General features: G+C 40.1%; 1 protein-coding gene across 1 annotated transcript in view; it reads left to right on the top strand.

The window, feature by feature from the left end:
* Positions 1-894: 894 nt before the first annotated feature.
* Positions 895-27,594, top strand: part of LOC121856681 — a 49,958-nt gene continuing 23,258 nt past the window's right edge. Inside the window, exons 1-6 of the mRNA XM_042352371.1 lie at positions 895-1,397; positions 11,427-11,569; positions 11,801-11,910; positions 12,143-12,259; positions 15,487-15,710; positions 15,866-15,994. Of these exons, the coding sequence (XP_042208305.1) occupies positions 895-1,397; positions 11,427-11,569; positions 11,801-11,910; positions 12,143-12,259; positions 15,487-15,710; positions 15,866-15,994 (1,226 nt within the window). The remainder of the gene's footprint in view (positions 1,398-11,426; positions 11,570-11,800; positions 11,911-12,142; positions 12,260-15,486; positions 15,711-15,865; positions 15,995-27,594) is intronic.

Below are 27,594 nucleotides of genomic sequence, written 5' to 3'. Positions count from 1 at the left end.
AGTAACTGTGCTCATTCTTCTACTAGGTACCTTCATCTCTTCAACTATGGGTGTATGTGGTTTATCTAACCAATTCCTGGTGTGAGGTCGACAACCCTGGTGGTTGATCTTACACTCTGGATGTGGGAGTGATTTTTAAAGGTGTTACGAGTGAGCGTTCCATCGTTGGTTGTGGATTCGCAACGTGAACGTCTTTTGTTTGTGACGTCATTTCTGCCGCGTCCGCTCGCTTTGTTTACTTTAGTATGGGCCCGGCAGTGTTTAGTTAAGTACAGAGTATCTCCTTTCTTATTGTACAATGTACAGTATGTTTCTAGTGGTATAAAGTGTAAACCTTGCTCGACTTTTATAACACCAAGTAAAGTATTATTTGTGAAAGATTATTGTTAATCATATTTTGGAGTCACACGGAAAATAACTTACTTATTTATGAGGTTTCGTGTGGTGAATAGACCACGTTGTTCATGGTAGTTTCTAGACTAAATAAGTTTTTACTTTATGTTCATTATTTTGTCAATCGGTTGAGTCATTTACTTGATCAGATTTAACTTGTATTTGTTTATTTTTGTACATACTGATATATTTATTTTATTGTTTATTTGTTAATATATTCTGTTATTAAAACTACTGCATGTATTTCAATATACCCCATAGTAATGAGGTGATAATTTGGTGGGATCTATTCCTGGACCTATACTACAAAGTGTAATTTGTGAATTTGTGATATTGTTACACCCTTAAGAGGCTCAAGGGTCGTAACACAATTGGCGACCTTGCCAGGATAGATCCCTTTTCACTCGTTATCTATTGGGAATTTTAAATATAAGGATTCTTTATTGTTTAAATATTGCTACGTTTGATGTGGAAGAGTTTGTTGAAAATCCATCTGTAGAAATGTTGAAAGACAGTGTATTAAGAAAGGATGATTGGATGAAACTTGCTGAAACATATGAGATTGAGTATCGACGTAGTCAAAGAAAGTCTGAAATTAAAAATGCAGTATTAACTGAGCTTGTAAATGAAGAGGTGCTACCGAAGGGGGCACTGACTTTGCGTTCATTTGACCCCAGAGAAACTGTAGAGATAAGAAAGTTAGAAATGGAGCATGGAAGGCTAGAACGAGAAAAGGATAAGTTGCATGAGTTGGCTTTGAAGGAAAGAGAAGAAAGGGAAAGAGAGCGTGAAAGACAGCATGAATTAGCGTTAGCACAGGTTAGCAGTAGAAGACCAGACTTACAGGCATTGTCTTTAGTATCTGAGACAAAATTGTTTGATGTGACAAAACATTTGAGACTTGTGCCTGCTTTTGACGAGGAGGATCCAGAAGAGTTTTTCATGCAGTTTGAGAAGATTGCAAAGTCTTTTCAGTGGCCTGAAGAGTCGTGCTATGATTCAAAGTGTGTTCACTGGGTCAGCTCGTTCAGCATTTCTGTCTTTGTCAAGTGAAGTTTGTCGTAGTTATAAGTTAGTGAAAGAAGAAATTCTTAAGGCATATGAACTCATTCCTGAAACATATAGAGTGAAATTTAGGACTATGAGAAAGACTGATGCACAGTCGTATATAGAATTTGTTTATTCATTGAGTAAAATGTGTGGAAGGTGGATAACGTCTAGCAAGGTAGCAATGTTTGAGGAACTTGTTCAGTTGATGATTTTAGAACAGTTCAAGAGAGGCACTCCAAGAGATATACAATTGTACTTAGGAGAGAGAGATATTAGTAATGTTCATAAAGCTGCTGCATTAGCCGATAGCTATTCCCTTACTCACAAAATGCATCATGTTAAATCTCAAAATCATTCAGGTGGAAAGGGTTTTGTAGCCAAGGAAAAGGGTGGTAGGCAGGATAGTAGTACTGCTTCTTCTAGTAAAGTAAATTTTCGTGGAAACTCAAGTGAGCTTTCCAAGACCTATGCCAAGACTAAAGCATTTGTCTGTTTTTACTGTAAGAAACCAGGGCATGTGATTGCGAATTGCCCTAAATTGGAAGCAAAGAAGGAAGAGCCAGTTTAAGTCCATTACAAGGAAAGCAAATTAATTGTTGTTGATTTTTCCAGGTATATAGGACAAAGGTCAAGGACAAATTTGGGCCCTTAAAGTCAGGGAGAGGGGAAGTGATCGATGACAGTGAGGAAATAAGCAAAGCATTGAACAGCTACTTTTCATCAGTTTTCACAGAAGAAATTCACGAAGAAATTCCAGAAGTGGAACTGATATTTTGGGGAAATGAAGAAGAGAAATTAAAGAATATCACTATCACAAAAGAGGATGTTCTTCAGAAGATAAATAAATTAAAGAAGACAAATTCCCCAGAGCCAGATGAAATTTTTCCTCGAATTATGAAAGAGTGTAAGGAACAGATTAGCGTACCCCTCGTAAATTGATTTACAAAATCATTAGACACGGTAGTTGTGCCAGACTTGTGGAAACAGGCAAATTTAGTACCCATATTCAAAGAGGGAGATAGAGCATCAGCGTCAAATTACCGGCCGATTAGTTTTACGTCAGTAGTGGGGAAATTTCTTGAATCAATTATAGCAAATAGAATTCGATCGCATTTATAGAAAAGCAAATTAATCTACGACTCTCAACATGGGTTTACAAAGGGAAAATCTTGTCTAACAAATCTGCTGATTTTTTGAGGAAAGTCTTCGAGGTAGTAGATAATAACGATAATTACATAAGAAAATAAGGAGTCTGCAATAGGCCGGTTAGCCTGTGCATGGCAGCTCCTATCGAGAGTTACTACCACTCTCTATCATCCATGAATCTATCTAGCCTACTTTTAAGACTTTCCAGTGTTCCAGCACTTACTACAAAGTTGCTAAGCTTGTTTCACTCGTCCACCACCCAATTTGTGAACCAGTTCCTTCCTATCTCCCTCCTAAACCTAAACTTATCCAACTTAAATCCGTTGCTCCGAGTCCTATCTTGCTCGGATATTATAAGAACTTTATCTATATCCCCTTTATTGATTCCTTTCACCCACTTAAATACTTCTATCATATCTCCCGGCACTCTTCGTCTTTCTAGGGAATGCAAGTTAAGTTTCTTTAACCTATCCTGATATGGAAAGTTTCTAAGTCCCGGAATCATTTTCGTCATTCTTCACTGCACCGACTCTAGTGAATTGATATCCATTCTATAATAAGGGCCAGAACTGAACCGCATAATCGAGGTGCGGACTGACTAGCGCAAGATATAGTTGCAATAAGACCTCTGCACTCTTATTACTTACACTTCTAGATATAAAACCCAATACTCAGTTTGCCTTATTTCGAATATTAACGCACTTTTTTCTAGGCCGTAGGTCCGGGCTTACAAGTACCCCTACGTCTCTTTCACAAGTCGACTTCTCTAGGTTGATGTTGTTAAGGCTGTATACATTGTCAGTATTTGTTCTTCCAATATTAAGTACACTGCACTTGCTGGTGCTGAATTTCATTTGCCATTTTTCAGACCACCCCTGGCAGTTTATTTAGATCCTCCTGTAATGCATTTGCATCCATCCCTGAATTAATCTGCCGCCCTATTTTGGTGTCATCCGCAAACTTGCTTATGTCACTGCTGATCCCAGTATCTAAATCGTTTATGTAGATTATGAACAAGAGTGGGCCTAGTACTGACCCCTGGGGAACCCCACTGGTTACACAGCCCCACTCAGATTTAACACCATCTTCGCTGACCCTCTGCATTCTATCCGTGAGCTATGATTTTATCCAATTTAAAACTTTCTCCTCGATACCATGAGCCTTAATTTTTCTCAGAAGGCTCTGATGCGGTACTCTGTCAAATGCTTTGCTAAAGTCTAAGTAAATAACATCGTAATTTTCGTCATTATCTACTACCTCGAAGACTTTTCTAAAAACGTCAGCAGATTTGTTAGACAAGATTTTCCCTTTGTAAACCCATGTTGAGAGTGGTAGATTAATTTGCTTTTCTCTAGATGCGATCGGATGCTATCTGCTATAATTGATTCAAGAAATTTCCCCACTACTGACGTCAAACTGATCGGCCGGTAATTTGACACTGATGCTGTGTCTCCCTTTTTGAATATGGGTACTACATTTGCCTGTTTCTACAAGTCTGGCGCAACTCCGGTGTCTAATGATTTTGTAAATAAATTTGCAAGGGGTCCGCTAATCTGTTCCCTACTCTCTTTCAAGACTCGAGGGAAAATTTCATCCGGCCCTGGGGATTTTGTCTTCTTTAGTTTATTTATCCTCTTAAGAACATGCTCTTTTCTGATAGTGATATTCTTTAATTTCTCTTCTTCGTTTTCCCAAAATATCAGTTCCACCTCTGGAATTTCCTCGCGAATTTCTTCTGTGAAAACTGAAAAGAAGTAGTTGTTCATTGCTTTGCTTTTTTCTCCACTGCCATTTATCACTTCTCCCCTCCCTGACTTTAAAGGCCCAACTTTGTCCTTGACTTTTATTCTTTTTACGATGTTATTTACTTAGACTTTCGCAAAGCGTTTGACAGAGTACCACATCAGAGGCTTCTGAGAAAAGTTAAGGCTCATGGTATCGAGGGGAAAGTTTTAAATTGGATAAAATCATGGCTCACCGATAGAACACAGAGGGTCAGCGTAGATGGTGTTAAATCTGAGTGGGGCTGTGTAACCAGTGGGGTTCCCCAGGGGTCAGTACTGGGCCCACTCTTGTTCATAATCTATATAAACGATCTAGTTACTGGGATCAGCAGTGACATAAGCAAGTTTGCGGATGACACCAAAATAGGTCGGCAGAATAATTCAGGGCAGGATGCAAATGCACTACAGGAGGATTTAGATAAACTGCAGGAGTGGTCAAAAAATGGCAAATGAAATTCAACACCAGCAAATACAGCGTACTAAATATTGGTAGAACAAATACTGTCAATGTATACAGCCTTAACAACATCAACCTAGAAAGGTCGACTTGTAAAAGAGACTTACAGGTACTTGTAAGCCCGGACCTACAGCCTAGAAAACAGTGCGTTAATGTTTGAAATAAGGCAAAATGAGTATTAGGTTTTATATCTAGAAATGTAAGAAATAAGAGTGGAGAGGTCTTATTGCAACTATATCTTGCATTAGTCAGGCCGCACCTCGATTATGCGGTTCAGTTCTGGTACTCTTATTATAGAATGGATATCAATTCACTGGAGTCGGTGCAGCGAAGAATGACGATAATGATTCAGGGACTTAGAAACCTTCCATATCAGGATAGGTTAAAGAAACTAAGCTTGCATTCCCTAGAAAGACAAAGAGTGCGGGGAGATATGATATAATTATTTAAGTGGGTGAAACGAATCAATAAAGGCGATATAGATAAAGTTCTTATAATATCCGAGCAGGATAGGACTCGTTGTGAGGGGGCGGGTTCTAGGCCTGCCACCAATGTGAGGGGGCCGGTTCCCTCTCTGTTTCTACACCTCCCTCATCTTACTTACTTCTCTTAGTTCTTACTCTTACTCAGTTCCGTCACCTATTCTTTGGTAGCATGGACATTCTTTTGGTAGCATGGTCGAGGGTCTAGGCACGTGAGTATGGTAATTTTGGTATCAAGTCACTTGGATGGAAATAAAGGTAAAATACTGTGGGAGAAATGAATACACCTAAAGTACTCTAAAAACAAGTTTATTAATATGCAATCAATGGGGAAAGATATTGTATTAATCATATAATTACCAGGCTCACCTCCTGGGCTTAGTGCAAACTCAGTTCCTTCTTCTTTACTGTTACTCACAACATTACTGTTGTTACATTACATGGCACTCATTGTAGATTATTCAACATATATGTAAACAATGACACTAGTATATGCAGGGGTCCACTACCCAACATGAGATAATTATTTCCAACTGATTATCCCTAACATACATGTTACAACACTCTCTGGACATTCACTTCTTAGGAGTAATCCAGGGCAGAACACTAGGGCCCACGACCTTTGTTGTTGTGGGGTAGCCAGACACATGGCTGGTCTGAGGTCTGGTCCAACGAAGCCGTGGGGCACATTAATCAGGCCGCATCGGTGCCATCTTTTCATATATGATCCCGGCTGGCCATCTACTACATCCGAGGCCGTTGTTGGATGGTAGAGCGATTCAAGAATCACAAGGATCTGGAGACAAACGGGAAGCAGCGTCAGGGGACTGAGAAACATGACAACACCAACAAACTCTCTTGTCTAGACGACAGACGTATTTACGTTATATTACTTCTACACTGGGTGAATGACAATTCAACTGTTAAATCATAAACACTGGTGAACACTGATATTCACTACAATTCACTGAATTAACTGAATGGCTAGGGAACACAGAACTTACCTGGAGACAAACAGGAAGCAGTGTCAGGGGACGCTCTCCCAGGCCCTCTTGAGTTTATATACCCCTGAGTTGCCAGTGATCGCTACTCACGCAATGACAATAATTAAAAACAAACTAACTGTTACTCATTCAAAGATGACCCTCAGTTGACAAAGGTCTGGCGAATTACTTGGGTTGATTTACACAGACTAATTCAAGATTGAGCTTCCCAGGAGAAAGTGGAATAAACAACGTATTGACAACTGTGTCCGAAAGCGGGACTTACTTCGAGGGATCGCGAAGGTAAACACGCTCCTTCTAGGGGTCGCTAACTCACTCATGTTTTGCGGGCGTGGAGTTTAATAAGAATCATTAGTTAAATAGATTTAAGTTGGATAAGTTTAGGTTTAAGAGGGAGATAGGAAGGAACTGGTTCACAAATAGGGTGGTGGACGAGTGGAACAAGCTTAGCAACTTTGTAGTAAGTGCTGGAACGCTGGAAAGTTTTAAAAGGAGGCTAGATAGATTCATGGATGATAGAGAGTAGTAGTAACTCTCGACAGGAGCTGCCATGCACAGCCCAACCGGCCTATGTTGTGTTCTGACCTCACTAGGGAAAGGTCACGGCAGGGTTAGCTCCCGAGGGGTAATTATCAGATATGGCCAGTGCTATGTGTGGTCTTGGGTATGTGAGTTTGTTGACCAAACTGGAGTGGTCCATGGAACAATTGGCGAGGGCCAAGGAAGAAATTGAGAGGACCACGTTGGAGAACCTGAAATTAAAGGAAGAGCTGGCGAAATTAAAAGGAGAGCCAGTGTCTGACGAAAACTCAAGCGACTGGAAGGTGGTGAGTAGTGGGAAGACGAAGCTGGTGGTGAAGAAGTACACCAAGGATACAACAACAACGACAACAACAGCTAAGTGTACCAACCCGTTCAGTCCCTTGATAGACGAATTGGACGTTAGTACAGTCAGGGACAGGGATGACAAGGAAGGTATAAAAACTTTAATTGTTGGTGACTCACAGGTAAGGTACATGGACAGGGCCTTTTGTGGTAAAAACAAAAATAGGATAAGGGTATGTTTGCCAGGAGCTGGGGTGGGGGATATAATTGACAGGATGGACAATATCTTGTCTGGTAATGGGAACAAACCCATTATCTGCCTCAGTGCAGGAGGCAATGATATTGGCCGGTGTAGGAGCGAGGAGCTTCTTGATAAGTTCAAGGCAGCTATAGATCGTATTAGGACTAAGGGAGGGATCCCTATCATATGGGGGCTCCTGCCTAGAAGGAGAGTTGGCAGTGAATGGTTGTCAAGGGCAGTTGGTGTCAACGACCGTCTTGGCAGATATTGCAAGTCAATATCAGTCCCATTCATTGACAACTGGGACAACTTCTATGGCAGAAGGGCCCTTTATGCTAGGGATGGGGTGCACCTGTCTAGGGATGGAGTAGCAACCCTGGCTGGAGCTCTAGAGGGGGCAGTTCAAAAGATATCGAAGTCTTTAAACTGCTAGGGGAACATATGAGCACGGGGGTGGAGGAGACTGCAGTGGGAGCGGGTAAACAAAGTGAAAGATTACAGGGAAATAGTGTTAGGAATGATGACAAAACTAAATTAGACAGGGAGTTTAAAACTAAACGCGGTAAAGGGAGGACTCAGAACTCGACTAACTTAAATGTATACTACGCGAACAGTAGAAGTATGAGAAACAAAATGGATGATATTAGGGCCTTGGTATGTACCGAAAAAATCGATATAATAGCATTCACTGAAACATGGATCAACCTAGACACACGTGAGTTACCAGTCGAATACCAAATTGCAGGTTACAAACTGTTCCATACCGATAGGCAGACCAGAAAAGGATGCGGAGTAGCAATCTATGTTAGGGATAATCTGAAGTGTGAAATAAATAAGGAAATAAAAACTGAGGGGAATACAGAAACAATTTGGACAGAATTAATCGATGGTAGGGAAAAATTAATCACAGGAGTAATATATAGACCTCCCAATCTTGATAGAGTCAATGAGCGACTTATCTGGGATGAAATGCGCAGGGCTTCCATACACAACAAAGTCTGTATAGTAGGCGACTTTAACCTTGGCCAAATAGATTGGACTGACCTTGCAGGTAACTCAGAATCAGAGAATTTTCTCGAGACGATCCAGGACTGTTTTCTAAGTCAACATATAACCGAACCCACACGGGGTAATAATATACTCGATTTAGTTCTGTCAAACAGAGAAAACCTCATTAGCAGTGTCGAGGTAGGGAACGAACTTGCATACAGGGACCACAAAGAAATTAGATTCCAGTTAGATTTTCAGGGCAGACGTAAGGAAAATTCCACTAAAGTACCAGATTTCAGAAGGGCGAACTTTGACAGTTTAAAGAGGCAGCTCAGAGAGGGGGTGTCGCGCTTGGCTGTGAACCTGACAGATGACACCGACCTGATAACGAGATCTGAGATTGCCGAGTTCCACATCAATTTAAATAGTGAGTTACTTAATGCACAAAGGCAGAACATACCATACAAAAAACTCAGATCAGACAACAATGACCCGAAATGGATAAATAATTATTTAAAGAACATCATCGGCCAAAGGAAGGCTATAGGTAGAAGGATAAATCGTGGCGAAATTCACCTCCGGGACTATTATAGGGTATTGGCGAGTAGGGTTAAAACCGAGATAGGGAAAGCAAAGAGGAATAATGAGTTAAGGACAAACCCCAAAGGATTCTACCAAATATATCAAACTAAAACACGAGAAAAGATTGGACCAATACAGTCAGACGCCGGCGAGCTCACTGATAACGACAGAGAAATGAGCAATAATTTGAATAAATATTTTTCAACAGTTTTCACCACCGAAAATTTAAACATGATACCCGAGGTACCGACTCTATTCAGAGATAGTGAAGAAAACAAATTAAGCGAGATAGTAGTGACTAGTAACGATGTTAGTAAGCAAATAGACAAACTAAAGCCTAATAAGTCACCTGGTCCCGATGAGATATTTGCCAAAGTATTAAAGGAATGTAAGGAAGAGCTTAGTATTCCCTTAGCAAAGTTGTTTAACATGTCCTTAAAAACAGGTGTAGTACCAGAATCCTGGAGGATAGCGAATGTAATACCGATTTTCAAGAAGGGGGATAGATCACTATCCTCTAACTACCGCCCAATGAGTCTAACATCAATAGTAGGCAAATTACTGGAAGCAATCATTTCAAACTCTATTCGAAATCACCTGGAGAAGCACGATTGATCAATGATTCCCAGCATGGCTTCACAAGCGGACGTTCTTGTCTAACTAATCTATTAACATTCTTTTCATCAGTTTTCGAATCGGTGGACGAGGGGCACAATTATGATGTGGTATATCTCGACTTTAGCAAAGCCTTCGACAGAGTCCCCCACGAAAGACTAATTAGAAAGGTAGAAGCTCATGGCATCAAAGGTAACATCCTTAAATGGATTAGGGCGTGGTTACAGGACAGGAAACAGCGAGTGAGCATTAACGGCACTAAGTCCCATTGGAGCAACGTCACAAGTGGAGTTCCCCAAGGCTCAGTACTTGGACCATTATTATTTATTATATACATAAACGACATAGATATCGGCATAGACAGCAACATAAGTAAATTTGCTGATGACACTAAAATAGGACGTTATTAAATCTGACGAGGACTCAGCAAAACTACAGGAAGATCTAAAACAAATTTTTCGAATGGTCTGAAAAATGGCAGATGAAATTCAACGTCGACAAATGTAAAGTACTCAGTATAGGAGATGTAAACAGGGAAACCAGATACCAGATGAACAACGATGCTATAGAGAAATCCGACTGCGAGAGAGATTTAGGAGTAATGATAGTAGGAACCTTAAGCCAAGTAACAATGTGTTTTTGCTCGTAACAAGGCTAATAAAGTACTTGGATTCATACAAAGGAGTGTTAGTTACAAGACTAGCGAGGTCATCCTAAAACTGTATCTTGCTCTTGTGAGACCACACCTGGATTACGCAGTTCAGTTCTGGTCACCGTATTACAGAATGGATATAGAATCCTTGGAAAGAATTCAGAGGAGAATGACAAGACTAATCCTGGGCATTAGGAACCTTGAGTATAGAGACAGGTTAAAGCATCTTAATTTGCACTCCCTTGAGAGACGTAGAGCGAGGGGCGACCTGATAAAGGTGTATAAGTGGAAGGCAGGGCTAAACAAAGGGGACATTACAAAGGTACTCAAACTATCCAACCAGGAGCGAACTCGTAACAATGGTTTTAAATTAGACAAATTTAGATTTAGGCGGGAAATAGGTAAACACTGGTTTGGAAACAGAGTGGTGGATGAATGGAACAAGTTACCAAATATCATCATTAACTCGAATACCCTGAATAGCTTCAAACATAGGTTGGATGCTTATATGAGCAATAGGGGTTGGGTGTAAACGGGACTGCCCAGTATGGGCCAATAGGCCCGCTGCAGTTTCCTCCATTCTTATGTTCTTATGTTCTTATTGCAGACTCCTTATTTTCTTATGTTCTTATAACAAAAGATACACATGTACTACAGTACTTACTCTTCATTTAAGTTTTGTTATGAATATGAAAATGTGAAAGTCTCCTACAGATCTAACTAATAATATTCTAGTGGTTAGTATTATCTCGTGGAGTTTTCAGACCACTATGCTCTTTTATGAATATGTGTGCTGAGGGACTGCTGAGCTATGGATCCATAGGCTTAAACTAAGGGAAGTGTGACCTTTGACCTCAGCATCTCCTGTGTTGGTGAGGTCATATTACTCATTTTGTTGTGAAGCGTGGTGTATAGAGGGACGTGCACGGGTCTTTGGTAATTATTGGGTCATTGTGAGCTCGCATTGGTACCATTTCCATATTTTCCGATGTTGATAATAGTGGTGTCTAGCGATGTCATATGTGATGAGAAATCAATCCAAGTGAATTATTGTCTTGTGCAATTAATATATTTTTTTAGTGCTGTACGGTTGGTGCTGTTGTTTGATATAAGTATCATATTATTACCAGCGCGTCTCTTTAACCTCAATCTCAGGAACACCAGTCCAGGTCACGGTAAATAATATATCAATTTTGTTTGTGCAGATTCGGTATTCTGAGCGGCCCTTCCACTGCATTACCATTAATCCCTGCCCTGCCCTGTCAGACAGTGATGTATGTGACGTCTCTACTAGGACTCTTCATAGTATTAGCGTCCTCCGGTGTGGCAAGGCTGCCTCGCCTTCAGGGTAAGTTTACAGGTAATGTCTGTCTTTCCATGATATATGTATATTCGATGTCAATAATTAACTTTAAAAAGAGAGAATCTACGCATGATTCAATAACCGACATTTTGGTAAAACGAAACATATCAATAAATTTTAATCATCTATGAGAAGCTCTATTATACGTATGCAGATAACGCTTGTTACAAAACGAATGAATATATATTCTAACGAACATCACATTGTCAATATCAGACAGACCTTTAATAGCTGCGGTGGAGGATGTGTTGGCCTCAGTCACTGATCCTTACTGCTTCCTTGTATTCATCACGGACGGCAGTACCTGGCCCATCGCTCTTTATAAGGTGCGTTATTTAACCTGGTGCATCTATTACACTATCTTTCAGCGTTTTAAATTTAACCCATTTTAGTGTATATTATTTACAAAAACATCTTTTGAGTCAGATATTTTAGAGTTGATCTATACCTAGGAAGACTAGAGGTCTAAAATTACAGTTACTTTCTTCATATGAAAGCTTTTGGTTATCCGTCCACAAATATTAACTCGCACATTAAAAAAGGTATTTTTTTTAATAGGGCATACATCATTACCACGCCCCTTGGGGTGTGGGAGCGTTCGAGGTGGTAGTGGACGGCCAGAACGCTAACGTGACACAGGCGCAACTCTCCTGGGTGGTCGACGAGGCTCGGCGGGTAGGTCATTCTCACATTACTACTGAGGTGGGTAGGTCACTTGTTCATTACTACTGAGGCAGGGAGGTCACTTTAACGCCAGACATAGGATTTTTGACAATACAAATAATAACGTCGTGGGAAACGCCCTTAATCAATTAATAAATTTAGGGAAAATCAATCATCTGGGTCCTAACTTTCCAACCTGGAGAAATCATAATACACAATCGACACCAGACAAAATTTTTACCAACAACAAAGCCTTTTTCAATTACCATATAATACAGGGACCTCTTACAGGCAGTGACCATCTGCCAATTATACTAACACTGTCAACAAGCCCCATACAGATACCAATAAAAAAGAGACTGAAAATGAGTAAAACAGACTGGGACAGCTTCAAAGACGACTTAAGTAATCACCACTCGATTAACCTACAAGGGAAAACAACAGAAGATATAAACTCAGAAATGGACAGACTGCACTCAGCAATAAAAACATCTATAACCAAACACACTCCTACTTCACACTTTAGAACATTACCCAACAACAGACTATCAGAAGAAGTTAAATTAATCCAGACCTATTACAATGAAATAAACAGGTATATGGAAAGACACGGCAGTAACAGATGGCTATATACGATACAGATAGCACTACAGATAAAATTAAGAGACGCATGTAAGGAAGCAAACAATAAAAAATGGAATGATATTATAATGGCGGCTGACATGACTAAAGACACAAAAATATTTTGGACTTCCATAAACAAGATGATGGGGCACAACAAGCAAAAAACACCATACATTAAAGACCAAAATGGAACAAAATTGCACGAGGAAAATGAACAAGAGTCAGCATTCAAAAGGGAATGGGTAAAAGTTTTTAAAATATCAGATGAGGAAAATGAAGACTTTGATAGTGAACACGAAGAAAGGATAGAAGAAGAAATGGGAAGACATATACATAGAATCACTCCAAGGCAATATATAGACTATAACTTATTACCTAATAATCAAATAATAACCATGGGAGAAATGATGCACTGTCTGAGGAAGTTTAAGGAAAAAGCCCCTGGGCTCACAGGTATTACACGAAATATGACCATGAATCTACCTGAAAACATTTTAAATACACTATTAAACATTTATAACGCATGCTTAATAATTGGTTACTTTCCAGACAAACTAAAATATGCTAAAATGATATTTATTCCGAAGTGGGTAAGGACAATAAGGAAATATTAAACTACAGGCCAATATCTTTATTAGAAATTACTGGGAAACTCTTGGAAAAAATTTTAAATACAAGACTTATAGCCTTTTTAACACAACATGGGAAAACTAACAGCAGACAACATGGATTTATGCCCAATAGAAATACCCTAACTGCAATAGCTATAATAACGGAAATAATTGCAATAGAAAAAAGCAAGGTAACTATGATCAATATATAATTTAAGGGATGTTTCTAAGGCTTTTGATAAGGTGGCACAGAGTTTTAAAATGAGGCAAATATTAAACTGGGGATTCTAATGAATAATTTCATAAGAATATTGTGTAACCATTAGAGCTAGATAGGAGAGCACAAATCAATTAAACCTTTGGGGAACTATAATAACTTTGAGAGGAGTACTCAAGCGATGAGATGTCTTTCCAACACTATATGTTGCATCATACCAGGACACACCTCAAATCCCACCCTCAAGCGAATATACGTTTACAGATGATATACCAAATAGTATCATACCCAGGAAAATCAACCCAATTTATGGCACTCTACACGGGAAGAGCGATAAAAAACATAAATGATTTTGAGAAAAAATGGAAAATCAGGACAAATAAGAACAAATTCAAGAGAATACCAATAGCCAAGATTAAACAAGTCCAGTAATAGTCGACCAGGAACTATACCCATACGACACTGAAGGCAGGATGCTTGGATTAAAACTAACAAAAAGAGGATATATAACATACTTAAAAGATAAAGAACGACAGGCAAGAATAAGATTATCAAAAATAAAACGCTTTAAGAACCTTAGCATTAATAACAAGAGAAAGATATATATTGCCCTTGTCAAATCAATTATGGACTACCCACCCATCCCATTGAACACCCTTAGTAAAACGTGCATTAAAAGGTTACAAACAGTACAAAATATAGCCCTTAGATTTATATATAACATAAAACATACAGACCACATCAGTAATGAACAGCTACACAAGAGAGCAAATCTCTTAGCAATCAATGTAGATATACACAACAAAGCTGTAAATATTTGGAAAAAGTGACTGAACTTAACACAGAAACATATCAAAGCTGGATAAATAATATAGACAACGAAGAATTCCAAGAACACAGTTGGTTTAAATCAGCCAGGAAGAAAGTAATTGAACCATCTCCTGCCCCAATATACATATAAAACCTTAATAAAGAGAATAAAAGATGAGAGTGACCTACCAGCTCCATTAAGAACCTGGCAGGCCTCTCCATACAGTGTACCTTTAGACTAACATAACTAATATTTAACAATTAACATTTAACATTGAACTAACATCTTAGCAAAAAAAAAAATAAATAAAAAATAAATAAATAAATGTGATTATCCTCCCAGCTACACAAGGACCTGGGCGGGCTCACTAACTCCGAAAAAAAAAAATAATAAAAATAATAATAATAATGTGATTACCCTCCCAGCTACATTAGCCAGGAAGAAGTAATTGAACCACCTCCTGCCCCAAGTGTTAAGGGCTACGAGCCATGGCAAAAACATGGAAGAAGCAAGACAGGCGGATCACCAGCCCCACCAGAACTCAAGGCAGCCTAAGGCTGAAAATTTCAGACTAACACAACTAACACTTAACTAACACCTCAAATAAATAAATAAGTAATGTGACTACCCTCCCAGTTACACAAGGACCTGGGCGAGCTCACTAACTCCAACAATAATAAAAATAATAATAATAAGCAGCATTATATAAATAAACCAATATTAATACAAAGGTCTGACGACCCAAGGGAGCAGAACAAAGATAAAACACCAATAAGAAAGATGAAGCGATCTGGTTGAGCCCAGATTCTTTCTACTCCTGCTGTATTTCAGTTTCACCACTTTTCCCTCAACCCCTAATAATCTTCTTTCACCTCTTAACTAAAGACTTCGTACTCGTACTCGGAGGTCACTCTCACCTTACTACTGAGGCGGGTGGGTCACTTTAACATAACATTAACCATGTTAACGTCAACAGCTGCGGCAGGTGTCATGGTGCGTGACGGTGGTGGTGGTGAGCGACGACCCAGCCTTCCTCGTCACCTTCGCTGAGTTATCTGTTAAGGGCCGCCTCCTGGTGTGGTCGTCGAGGCTTCTCATTGTCACCCGCCCTTTTCTCCTAGAGCTGCAAGGTCTCCATAAGTTACTCTCCCTTAATAACGCCATGTTGCTCATCATGGATGAATCTTCAACTTCTCGCCAGTTATTATCAGTGCCAATATTCTGTTTGTTTACACTGAAACATTTACGGGAATAATGTGGATATTTACCAAATATTGCCAATAATCAAAGAGTTGGAGCAAATAAACATAGCATTGTATATTTCATTGCTTATCTAAAAGCCATTTCAACTACAGGTCTACTGTTTACATTCACTTACCTTTCACAACCCATGAGGCAGAGCCACTGAAGGTTGCCATCTGGACGCCCCACCAAGGCCTCACCCTGACCACCAACCTCCCGCTCTTCCCTGACAAGTTCTTCACGTGAGTGTTAGAATTGAACTGAATTGAAACAGTTTATTTAGCCAGAAAAATACAGATGCAGAGTGGATATTAATAACAATATTAACATGGCTGAGCCAGTTGAGAACCTGAGCTCTCTTTGAGGCACCTGATATATACTATATATTTGTCTCAAGGAAGTATTATGTAACACTTAGTATCACCTGGAGTAGTACAATAGCATGGTGGTAATAAGTACATCTCATAGTGTTACCACGGTTATCACTTTAATATATATTTATTTTAATTATTTATTATGTGTTTTTAGTTTATTTGTTATATATATATATATATATATATATATATATATATATATATATATATATATATATATATATATATATATATATATATATATATATATATATATACGTATATATATGCAAGTAAATCACTGTAGGTGCGCGTGATCTACTGTAGGTATATGCTGATAACCACAAGGAAAGAAGAAAACACGAAGCTCCCAAGCGCTTTCGTGTAATTCATTTGAGGGATAACAAGCATTGCATTGACTGGGATAATGCCTCCTCACTATTACCATGTAATTCAATTGATAGTAGGAACATCATAGAATCTAGTCTTATTAAACATACCGAAGCATTCAACATGAATTTGAGTAACGGCATGTACAAGCTGGACAATTTTGTAATTAAGAAGATTTGTAACCAGGTGAGAAGGTCGGGTCACCTGACCATCTGACCTGACCACCAACCGTTATGTGCTATTTAAAGATTAGTAGGGTCATTACCTAATACCTGACCATTGTGGACCTGGTCTCACCCTCCTCTGTATATATACACCTTGATTTGTATTTCTCTCTCTAGTCTGTACTCACCCCTGAAGATGTGAATTACACGAAAGCGCTTGGGAACTTCGTGTTTTCTTCTTTCCTTGTGGTTATCAGCATATACATATATATATATATATATATATATATATATATATATATATATATATATATATATATATATATATATATATATATATATATATATATATATATATATATATATATATATATATATATATATATATATATATATATATATATATATATATATATATATATATATATATATATATATATATATATATATATATATATATATATATATATATATATATATATATATACATAAATTACTGTGGAATTGAAAAACATAAGTATAATGGGGGAGCAGTACAACATGGGTTGTACAGTAATAAGATTGAACAAGAGGACAGAGCTGTCAGGATTATGTCTAGTTGGCAATTATGTTTATTGCCATGGTAATTACTTATTTATTTACATGATAATTTCCGATAAAACGGTTTTGATGGTACAATAAAAGCAGGTACTATAAATATAGTAGGTGTTACAAGAAATATTAATACTTCGACAATAGATATTTTTTAAGCGATGATTTAAAGGAAGTTGTTCCACACCTTCACACATGATATTTTATGGAGGTCTGGGACTGCGAGGAGCGCATGGGGTAGATCTTTGTACAGTAGTTCTGGGTGCCTTAAGTTGTATCTCTGATTATTCCGGAACTGGAAATAATTATTGTCAAGCAAGTGATTGATAGATTTGTAAAAAACAGAGGGCACAGCAGTAGGTGTTAATATCTTCGAATTTTATAATTTTCAATATAGCAAATTTTTCGTTTGTGTGATCTGTTTCTTTTTTCAAGTAGGTCATTGTCCATACAACTCTCTTTTGTGCAGTAACCAGAGATTGTGTTTTTGAAGAGCCAGAGGCCCCCCATAGTGTGTGACAGTGTATCAGGTGTTGGTAAACAAGATCATGATAGATTTATTTCATTGCTGTGAGAGTGAGGGACTGTTGAGTGTGATACATGATTCCGCACTGTTTATTGATTTTACTGTGAATGGCTTGTATGTGGTTTCTCCAGATAAGTTTCTCATTAACAATACCCCGAGGAATTTAGTATTTTGTTCGCGTTTGAGGACTATATTACCAAGGTACAGGGGGTCCAGGTTCTGGGGGTAAGTTTTTCCTTCTGTAAAAGATCGTGTAGTGAGTTTTTTCAAGGTTTAAGGTTAGTTTATTACGTATTACCCAGGCCCCGACTCTAGTTAATTCAGTGTTCATAGTTCTCGTCAAGGAATGGAGGTCTACAGTAAGTTGCTGGCATAGAGATTACTATCGTCTGCAAATAAGTTGTATTTTATGAGTGAGCTGGCGTGGACTATGTCGTTTATGTACAACAAAAACCGTACTGGACCGAGAATGGAACCTTGTGGGACTCCATACAAGATTGGCGAGGAGTCAGATTGGTGGTTATTATAGCAGACATACTGCATCTTGTTGGACAGATGTGAGGTAAACCAATTGAGGGACAGGCCCCTAACGCCGTAATGTTCAAACTTTGAAAGGAGGATGGTATATGGTCCAAGGATATGCCTACTGTGAACTGACTGTTATCAAAGGAATTTAAGATGTTATTAGTAAAGGATAGCAGAGCACTCCCAGTCGACCTTCTTGCTCTAAATCCAAACTGGGAGTCTGAAAAGATGTTATTGGCATTGAAGAAGGAATTTAGTCTATTACATGCTAGCTTTTCCAGTATCTTAGTCAAGGCTGGGAGGACTGATATGGGGCGGTAATTCTTGAAGAGACCTTTGTCCCCAGATTTTTTATATGCTGGGAGAACTTTAACAATTTTCAGTTTATCAGGAAAGACACCACTAGTGAAGGAGGAGTTACAAATGTGTAGGAGAACAGGTAGTAATAAGTGGGCTACTTTCTTAATGATGCTCATTGGCATATTGTCTTCGCCTGCTGCTGCATCTTTGGACATTTTTATGATGACCAGTAATTCATCTGCTGTGACAGGGGATAAGAACAGCTCATTTTGCTGTCTGTTTTTCAGGTAGGCTCTAAATTCCTTATGGTGATCAGGGATGCTCTTTTCAAGATTTTTGCCAACATTAATAAACTGTTCATTGAAGTGGTTGGCAATGGGGGAGGGTTCAGTTACAACTGAATCATTTATCATGAAAGCTGAGTGGGGGTCCGAAGGCTGAGGTTTCCTGTTTTGAATAGAATTTATGACATTCCAGGTTTTCTGACTGTCGCCTGATGCTGACTGGAGCTTATTTGTATAATAGTTACGTCTGGCATTTCTAACTGCTTGAGTTACTCTATTTTTGATACTTCGGTAAGCAGCACCGAAAGTTATGGGTCTTTTTGCAAATTTCCTTTGGAGTTTGTGTTTTTCCTTTATCATTATCTTAATTTCGCTTGTGATATAGGGTTTGGAAATGGATACAGTTTTCACCGACTTAGTCTTGAGCGGGAAGCATTTATCAAAGCAAGCATTGAAGATGCAAGAGAAGTTGCAGCTGTTCACGTTAGGGTTGTCGGAGGCATAGACAAGATCTCAGTTAGCATTCATTAGGTTGTTTTCAAAAAGGAGCATGTTGTCAGCGCAGTAGTCTCTGTATTAGATTGAGACTCTACTTGACCTTTCAGGTCTTGTGGTTGTTTTATACATGGCAAAAACTGGGAAGTGATCTGAGATATTGTTATAAATAATTCCACTTGCAAGATTGTTAGGAGTGTTGTTAGTTCAGATATGATCTATCACAGTGGCAGAGGTGGCAGTTACTCTAGTGGGTTTGGTTATAGTGTTCAAGAAGAGTTTAGAATGACAGGTAGCAAGAAGGTCTAATACTGAGGTGCCGGTTTCAGATTTTAATAGATCAAGGTTGAAATCTCCTTTAATGTAGCAATGTTTCCTCTCTGAACTCATGATAGTGATAAGCTCCGAAAATTTATCAAGAAAATTCCTTACATTAGTGTGGGGTCTTCTGTAGATTATCCTTACTAGGATATTTCGTGTGTTGTTACGTAATTCAATGAAAACACTCTCCATGTACTCCTCCTCAACCTTTAAATCATCTCTTACAGAAGTGTTATACTTGATATCAACATATAGGGCGACACCACCACTGTGTCGTGACGTGTTTACGCAGTGTCTATTATAATTCGGAATGTTATACAAATGGTCAATATCGTTAGTGAGTTTGGTCTCACAGAACCCAAGTACATCAAATTTGTGGGCAATAGAAGAAAAACACTGATGGGAAAAGGTATCTAGATGAAGGGGAATACTGCTGACGTTATGGCTAATCAAGGAGAAGGAATGAGGTAGTAGGACACTAGAACTAAACTCGGGAGAGTCAGGAAAGTAATATTTACAGTTGGGGTTGGTGTAACCCAGTGAGTTTTGTAGAAAGACATCAGGATCGATATGAGGGAGTATTGTGTCGACACCATGGGTAAAGGGGGTGTAACACATACGATCTAGCACATCTAAGGGAATGACACTAGCATCATCATTGTAGGAACATTGATACTGATTAAGGAACAGTAAAAACTCAGGGTCACTGAGGTGTGAAAAAGGAAGATCTAAGAGCATTATAATAGTGGGAGGGTAACGTACTCACAAGTGCTACAACCAACAGAATTAGGATGACCGGTACTGTTGAGTGTGACTCCCAGATGGTGTGGGAGGTGCGCCTATCACTCGGTTTTGAGGGTTGCTGGTTTCCACCACAGAGGGTAGACGTGTAGTACTCGAGTTGGTGATTAAATTTACATGTTATTCTATTTATTACAAAGGGTCTGAAATATTTTGTTCTTGGCTATGAAGGGATGTGGCAGGTGAATAGATACAGTGCTCGACTTCTGTTATTAGTATTGTCGGTTCAATCGCGTAGCGCTCCTGGTGCACCGAGGTTTAAACTCTTATTATAGAATTATAGATGGTTGAGATTAATGTAGACCCCCTTTTGTATCGACGATTTAACAGACAATGTTCTATTAGAGTGGTAGTTAATTTGAGAGGAAAGCTTCGATAAAGTTCTTGAGGCGTTTTTGAGGGAGGTAGACAGACCACCTCTCTCCCTAAATATGAATCACATTTTTATATGGCAAAAATAGACACGCTTAAATAAAAAAACTTCTGCTGTTCATAACATTGATTGCAGGATTAATAATTGGCATCAATATATAAAACTGAGCATTTTCATGAAAAAATATCAAGACATATAAATTATTGTTTTACGAAACATGATTACCTTTCATTTTTCCCGAAAAAATAACTATATACCTACCAAATTTGACTACGTTACAAAAATTCCTCATCCTCGAAAAAAGCACACACACACACACACACACACACACACACTACTACTTACTACTACTACTACTTTGCTGTCACTCGCAACGAGTAGGACGATTATCTAGCTATGATACAATGATATGAGTTATTAAGTTTGTCACCAAGGTTGGTGAGCTTTGGGGTGACTAAAGTGGCCCATACGGGACCCACAGCGTCGTTCACATTCGTTGCACGCGTGGAGGGCTCTATGTAGTGTGGAAGGGGCGGTGGCAGCGTCTTTCCAGCGTTGGCACTTGCCTCCCTCGGTTTATATTGTAGTCGGGCTAACCCGAAAGTATTAACACCTTCTCGTGTGGTGCTCCTCCAAGCGTTACGGTGTGGAGTAATCGACTCCCAGGTGAGGGGGTCGATTTGGCACTTTTTCAGATTTGTCTTAAGACTATCCATATACCTTTTCAGTTGCCCACCAGCGTTACGTTTACTATTCGTTAGGTGACTGTAAAGTAGCTGTTTTGGCAATCTACTGTCGTCCATGCGTGTAACATGGTAAGTCCAGCGTAGTTGTTCATGGATAATGGTAGCCTCAATACTGGCATTTGTTCTCTTGTCTTCCCAACAAACTCTGAGAATGGAATGTAGACTACATTGGTGAAAGTTTTCTAGTGCCTTGAGGTGCCTTCTGTATGTGACCCATGTCTCACTGCAATATAACAGGGTGGGGAGGACCACTGTTCGATATACGTGCAGTTTTGTAGATAATTTCAGCTCTGATCCTCTGAATCCTATCGATGAGCCATGATTTTATTCAATTTAAAAAGTTCCCCTTAATACCATGAGACTTAACTTTTCTCAGAAGCCTCTGATGCTGTACTCTGTCAAACGCTTTGCTAAAGTCTAAGTAACTAAAATCGTAATTTTCGTCACTATCTACTACCTGAACGACTTTCCTAAAAAATGTCAGTAGATTTGTTAGACAAGATTTTCCCTCTGTAAATCCATCTTGTGAGTCTTAGATTAATTTGTTTTTCTCTAAATGCAATCGGATGCTATTTGCTATAATTGATTCAAGAAATTTCCCTACAACTGAAGTCAAAGTAATCGGCTGGTAATTTGACGCTGATGCTCCTTTAGTTTCTCTTCTTTATTTCCTCTAAATATTAGTTCCACCTCTGGCAATCCTTGGTCAATTTCTTCTGTGAAAACTGATAGGAAGTAGCTGTTTAATGCTTTGCTTATTTGCTCACTATCATCGATCACTTCCCCTCTCTCTGACTTTAAGGGCCCCACTTTGCCCTTGACCTTTGCCCTATATACCTGGAGAAATCCCTTGGGATTCGCCTTGGATTCTCTTGCTATCCTGATTTCGTAGTCCCTCTTTGCCTTCCTTATATTTTTCTTAACATTCCTAGATAGTTCATTATACCTATTTCTGAGCTGCTCCTCCCCTCCCTTTAATTTCTTATATATTCCTTTCTTTATTCCTATGTCATGTTTAAGTTTTCTGGTCATCCACCTTGGCTCATTCTTATTTGACCTAATTTTTCTGTATGGTATATTTTGTTCTTTTGCTTTATGTAGTATACTAATGAATATATTATAGTCATGATCAATTGTTGTGTCGTCGGTTACCTCACCCGTTATTTTTCTTTTCCCAAATTAGGGTGAACCTGATTTCTCTGTGATCACTGTTACCTAGTTCTTCCCCTATTGTGATATCTCTGATAATATTTTATTTATTTGTTAATAATAGATCTAATATATTGTCACCTCTAGTAGGTTCTGTAATTTGTTGTTTTAAAAAATTGTCCTGTACTGCGTCTAGGAAGTCTTCAGATTCATAGTCACCTGCAGTGTAGTCCCAGTCAATATTTCGGAAGTTTAAATCCCCCCATAATGCACAGGTTGTAGTATCTTGCTGCCCTTCTCATTTCCTGCCATATGGGCTTAGCTGCTTCTTTCCCAAGACTTGGGGGCCTGTAAATCACTCCCATAAATAGTTTTTCTCTTCCTTCCGCAGTTTCTACCCAAACAGACTCATTTCTTATTTCACCCTATATTGTATTATTTATACTAGATTGTAATGTATCCCTGATGAAGCGAGCGACCCCCTCCCCCCATTCCTACTTTCCCTGTCGTTGTGAAAAAGGTTGTACCCTTCTATGTGATACTCTGATAAAAAGTTTTTGCTTGCCCGATTAAAAAAGTTTCGGTGATTGCTATGACGTCTACATTCTCGGTACATACAACCGCTCTCAGCAAGTCTATTTTATTTCTAACTACTGTTTGTATAGTATACATTTAAACCTACCCTACCCTGGTCCTGTTTTACCCCTTGTCCTCAGTAACCAATTTTACTCCCTGGGACATAAGAACATAAGAAAATATGGAGTCTGCAATAGGCCGGTTGGCCTATGCATGGCAGCTCCTGTCGAGAGTTACTACCACTACCACATGCTTGTTTTTTTACTCCCACTTACCCTGACCTCTCTCTACTGGCAAAACCCCCCTTTAGAGTGCCAATTTCACGCTCCAGGGATGCAGACAACTTTTTTACCCCCGCCCGAGACAAATGTACCCCGTCACGACTGTAATGTACAGGTAGTCGTTGTCATAGAATCGTTGCCAGTTATCAATGAACGCCCAACCATTGCTTGCTCAATGCTTTTCCAGTCTGCAATTTATAGAAATTTCCCTGGACAGCCATTCACCGCCAACTCCTCTTCTAGGCAAGACACCACATACTATCGGGATCCCTCCCCTGTCTCTAACCTTCCCCAGCGCCTCCCTATACCTCCTGAAAAGTTCCTCACTCTTAACCTTTCCTTTGTCGTTGCCTCCTACAATAAGACACACTACTGGCTTGGTACCCTCCCCTGACAAAACCCTATCCATCCTCTCAAACTCATAATTCTGTTGTTGAAATACTGACCGAGATCTTTTACTGTTTTGATTGCCTTTGTTTTTTCGTCATCTTTTGGACAATCACCATTCCATCCACTATAGCGATCAGCACAAGATGTGTGAATTTTTAAATTCTACTAAAACAACGTACCCTGAATAACCCAACTACTCATGGCGCACGCCCCCACCCGATCATGTGACAGTAACTACCTAATTGAAGATGAAGAAAGATTCTGTCGGCGCTGGAATGAGCACTACCATTCGCTGCTCAATGGAAACACCGATGTGGATTCCTGACTACCATGCTCGTTTTATGCGCCCAGAGCTGACCCACCTCAGCTCTCCTCCATTCCGTGATGAGGTAGCTACTGCCATCAAGCAGATGAAAAATAACAAAGCCACAGGGTCTGATGTAATCCCAGCTGAGGTGTAGAAATCAGGATGACCTCAGCCTATCAACCGTCCTTACTCTCTCCTGGAGAATGCTTAATATGAATAGAGGAAATCTCCAATATCGTCAATATTTAAAAGAACAAGGAAGACCGGTCAGACAGTGGCAACTACCACGGGATCCCACTGCTGTACGTAGCTGGCAAGATTATTGCCCGAGTCCTCTAAAACAGACTTCTCCTTGAGGCGGACATTTTCCACCCAAAATCCCAGTGTGACTTTAGACCATCACGTGGCACCACTAACACAATCTTTGTTGCCCGCCAAATATAAGAAAACAGAGAACAGCGTCGTTACTTGTTCATGGTCTTCGTCGACCTTACTGAGGCCTTCGATTCGGTCAACAGGAAAGCCCTCTACCGGACCTCAGTCGTTTCGGCTGCCCACCAAAATTAATCGCCATTGCAAAACAAATCCACGATGACATGAACAGCAGTGTCCTGCTGAATGGCACCCAGTCCAAAAGAGGTAGAACAAGGATGTGTACTGGTGATGCGTATGTAAGGGGTTTGCATTCCAGTCCAATGATTGTTGGAAATGCGTTGTTTAGTGCTGGGTTTGTTCTCTGTATTTGAAGCAGGTGTTACCCATGGGTAGTTCAAGCCGAATCATAGTGCGGGGTGTAACCATATGGCTGGTCTCTTGGCTCCCTTCCTCTGACCCAGTCGGTCATCTTCTACCCCTTTTTTATTCATGGTCACGTTGTGTGAGCTGTTGCACTCCTATCCTTGTATGTCATCACGCCAGCGAGGACATTGTCAGCCCTAGCCTCTGTGCTGTTCTTCCCGGGTCCATTACCAAGTACCTGTGCCGGTTAGGTGGATACTTGATCTCCAGTGAAGACACCAATTTACCACCTGTGCCATGTGTATAAACAAGACCCTACGCTTGCCATCTAGTGTCTACACTCCCGACGTTTGTTCCGGCCGGCAGTCCGGTACTTCCATACCACATATGTTTATGTTGCTCTGTACTATCTTCATGCCGATAATCAGTGTAAATACTTATAAATAGACATTTTTTGTTACAAATATCCATAATCTTGTTCAATATCCTTGGTGAAAGCCAAAGTGTTCCACCTGCCAGAAATCAATAAAAGAACCAGAGGCGTTAACATCTAAACCATCGACACTCACTGTCTTTTCTATTCTCTTCGCTGCCAGTGCCATTGCCAATTTAACTGACGGGCTTAGCATCCAGAACTGGATGAATGGACTTTTCAACATAAGACGACTCCAGGCAGGAACAAAGGTGTCGGCCGTTTCCATCACTAAACATCAGAATGAATATGACCTCACCCTCGTCGCTCACACTGAATACGAGCTATAGGAGAACCTGAGTAAAAATGTAGAACAGTATGCACACTTCGGCCTTGAGGCCAGTATATGTAAGACTCGGATTCAATTTCAGCCTGCCCTTGGCTCAGCCACACCTCCACCATCCACCCAGGTTAACGGTACTGCCCTCTCTAATGTAATCCACTTTCGGTAACCCGCCTGCCCACCACCGCTGATATCGGTGAAGAGATTCAATATCGGTTCAGATGTGCATCTTAAGCCCTTCGCAGACTTCGTACCCTTATTTTCTGCTGTAAGGAATTGAATTTAACTACAAAGCTGCACATATATAGATCAGTTTTTCTCCCAATCCTACTGTATTGCAGCGAAACAAAGTTTTACATACAAGAGGCACCCCAAGGCACTTGAAAACGTTTACCAACGTACAGTAGTCTATGTTTCATCCTCTGAGTTCGCTGGGAAGACAAGAAAATAAATGCCAGTATTATCGCTGACATCAACTTTAGGTGCAACGAGGTTACCATTATCCATGAAAAAATACGTTGGACTCGCCAATGGCCAGAGGCTATGTTACCCGCAAAAAAAAAGTGTCAAATCGACCCCTCACCTGGGAGATGATCACTCCACTCTGTAACACTTGGAGGTACACCACACGAGAAGTTGTCAATACCTTCGGTTTGGCCCTCCTGCATACCAAGGCAAACAAGCGCTAGCGCTGGAAAGACGCTGACATCTCCCCCCCCTGCCCTAGATGTAGCTCACTAACGGAGGTGACATCTTTAATAACTCATATCATTGTATCATAGCTGGATGATTGTCATACTCGCTTCCGAGTGACAGCAAAGTAGTAGTAGTAGTAGTAGTAGTAGTACGGCCAGTGCGGCGTGGGTGTCGTGGACCATCCCCCCTGATCTAAAGTGTTATTGGTGGGGACATACTCGCTGTGTGGGAGCGGGAATTTGACAATGTGTCCGTGAATATCGGATGTCACCCTAAGCATTACCACCCAAGATTACTTCTCATCCCTTACGGCATAAATTGTAAATATTCCGTGTGCTCACCGGCGTTCTCCAAGTGAGTGGTGACCTGTGCTGGGTCGGTGGTGGGATAATGAGGAAGCTCGGCGCCAAGGTCAGTGTCGTTAGGCCTACTTTGACAGGGGTGGTCCCGAGACTATCGCCCCTATAGGGCCGAGAGTGCTGCCCATGCGGTCGCCCCCCCCCCCCACCATAGTAACGGACACTTAATGCAGGGTCTCGACGAACCAAGTGAGTATACATAACTGATATTACACCAGTGAGACCATATAAATAGTGGTTATTTGTGCCAAGGATATATAAACAAGTGCCTGGTGTGACAAACTCTTGTCCATAGTGTATCATTCTGATGTATGGATGGTCGCTATTAGGGGGGGTAGCCTACACACCCACGCGCGCACTTATGCCCCTACTACCTGGACACAGCAGTCCAGCCTGTCACCTCTCCGCCCTTCCCTCATAAGAACCAGTATAATCTTGTGCCTGGGACTAAATCAGATGTTCGGAGGCGGACGTAACCGTCGCCCAAGGTGCTGTTCACTATGCCTGGTAACATTCTTTGCTGCGTCTGTGCTAGCCCGAACCAAAACTGCACAAATTGTGTTTGTGCGAGAAACAACCGACCATGTGTGGATTGCAGGAAGCTAGACCAGTGTCGGAACCCACGTCGCAGGGAGCCGACACAGGTGGCCATAGTGGATATCGCCGGGACCCAACTACCCCATGATATCCCAAATGATAGCAGTGAGTCTACTCAACCCGAA

Source organism: Homarus americanus, unplaced genomic scaffold (assembly GCF_018991925.1).
Source record: "Homarus americanus isolate GMGI-L3 unplaced genomic scaffold, GMGI_Hamer_2.0 scaffold1622, whole genome shotgun sequence".
NCBI lineage: Eukaryota > Metazoa > Arthropoda > Malacostraca > Decapoda > Nephropidae > Homarus > Homarus americanus.
The sequence above is the reverse complement of the archived record's forward strand: the minus strand, read 5'-3'. Positions and strand labels throughout refer to the sequence as shown.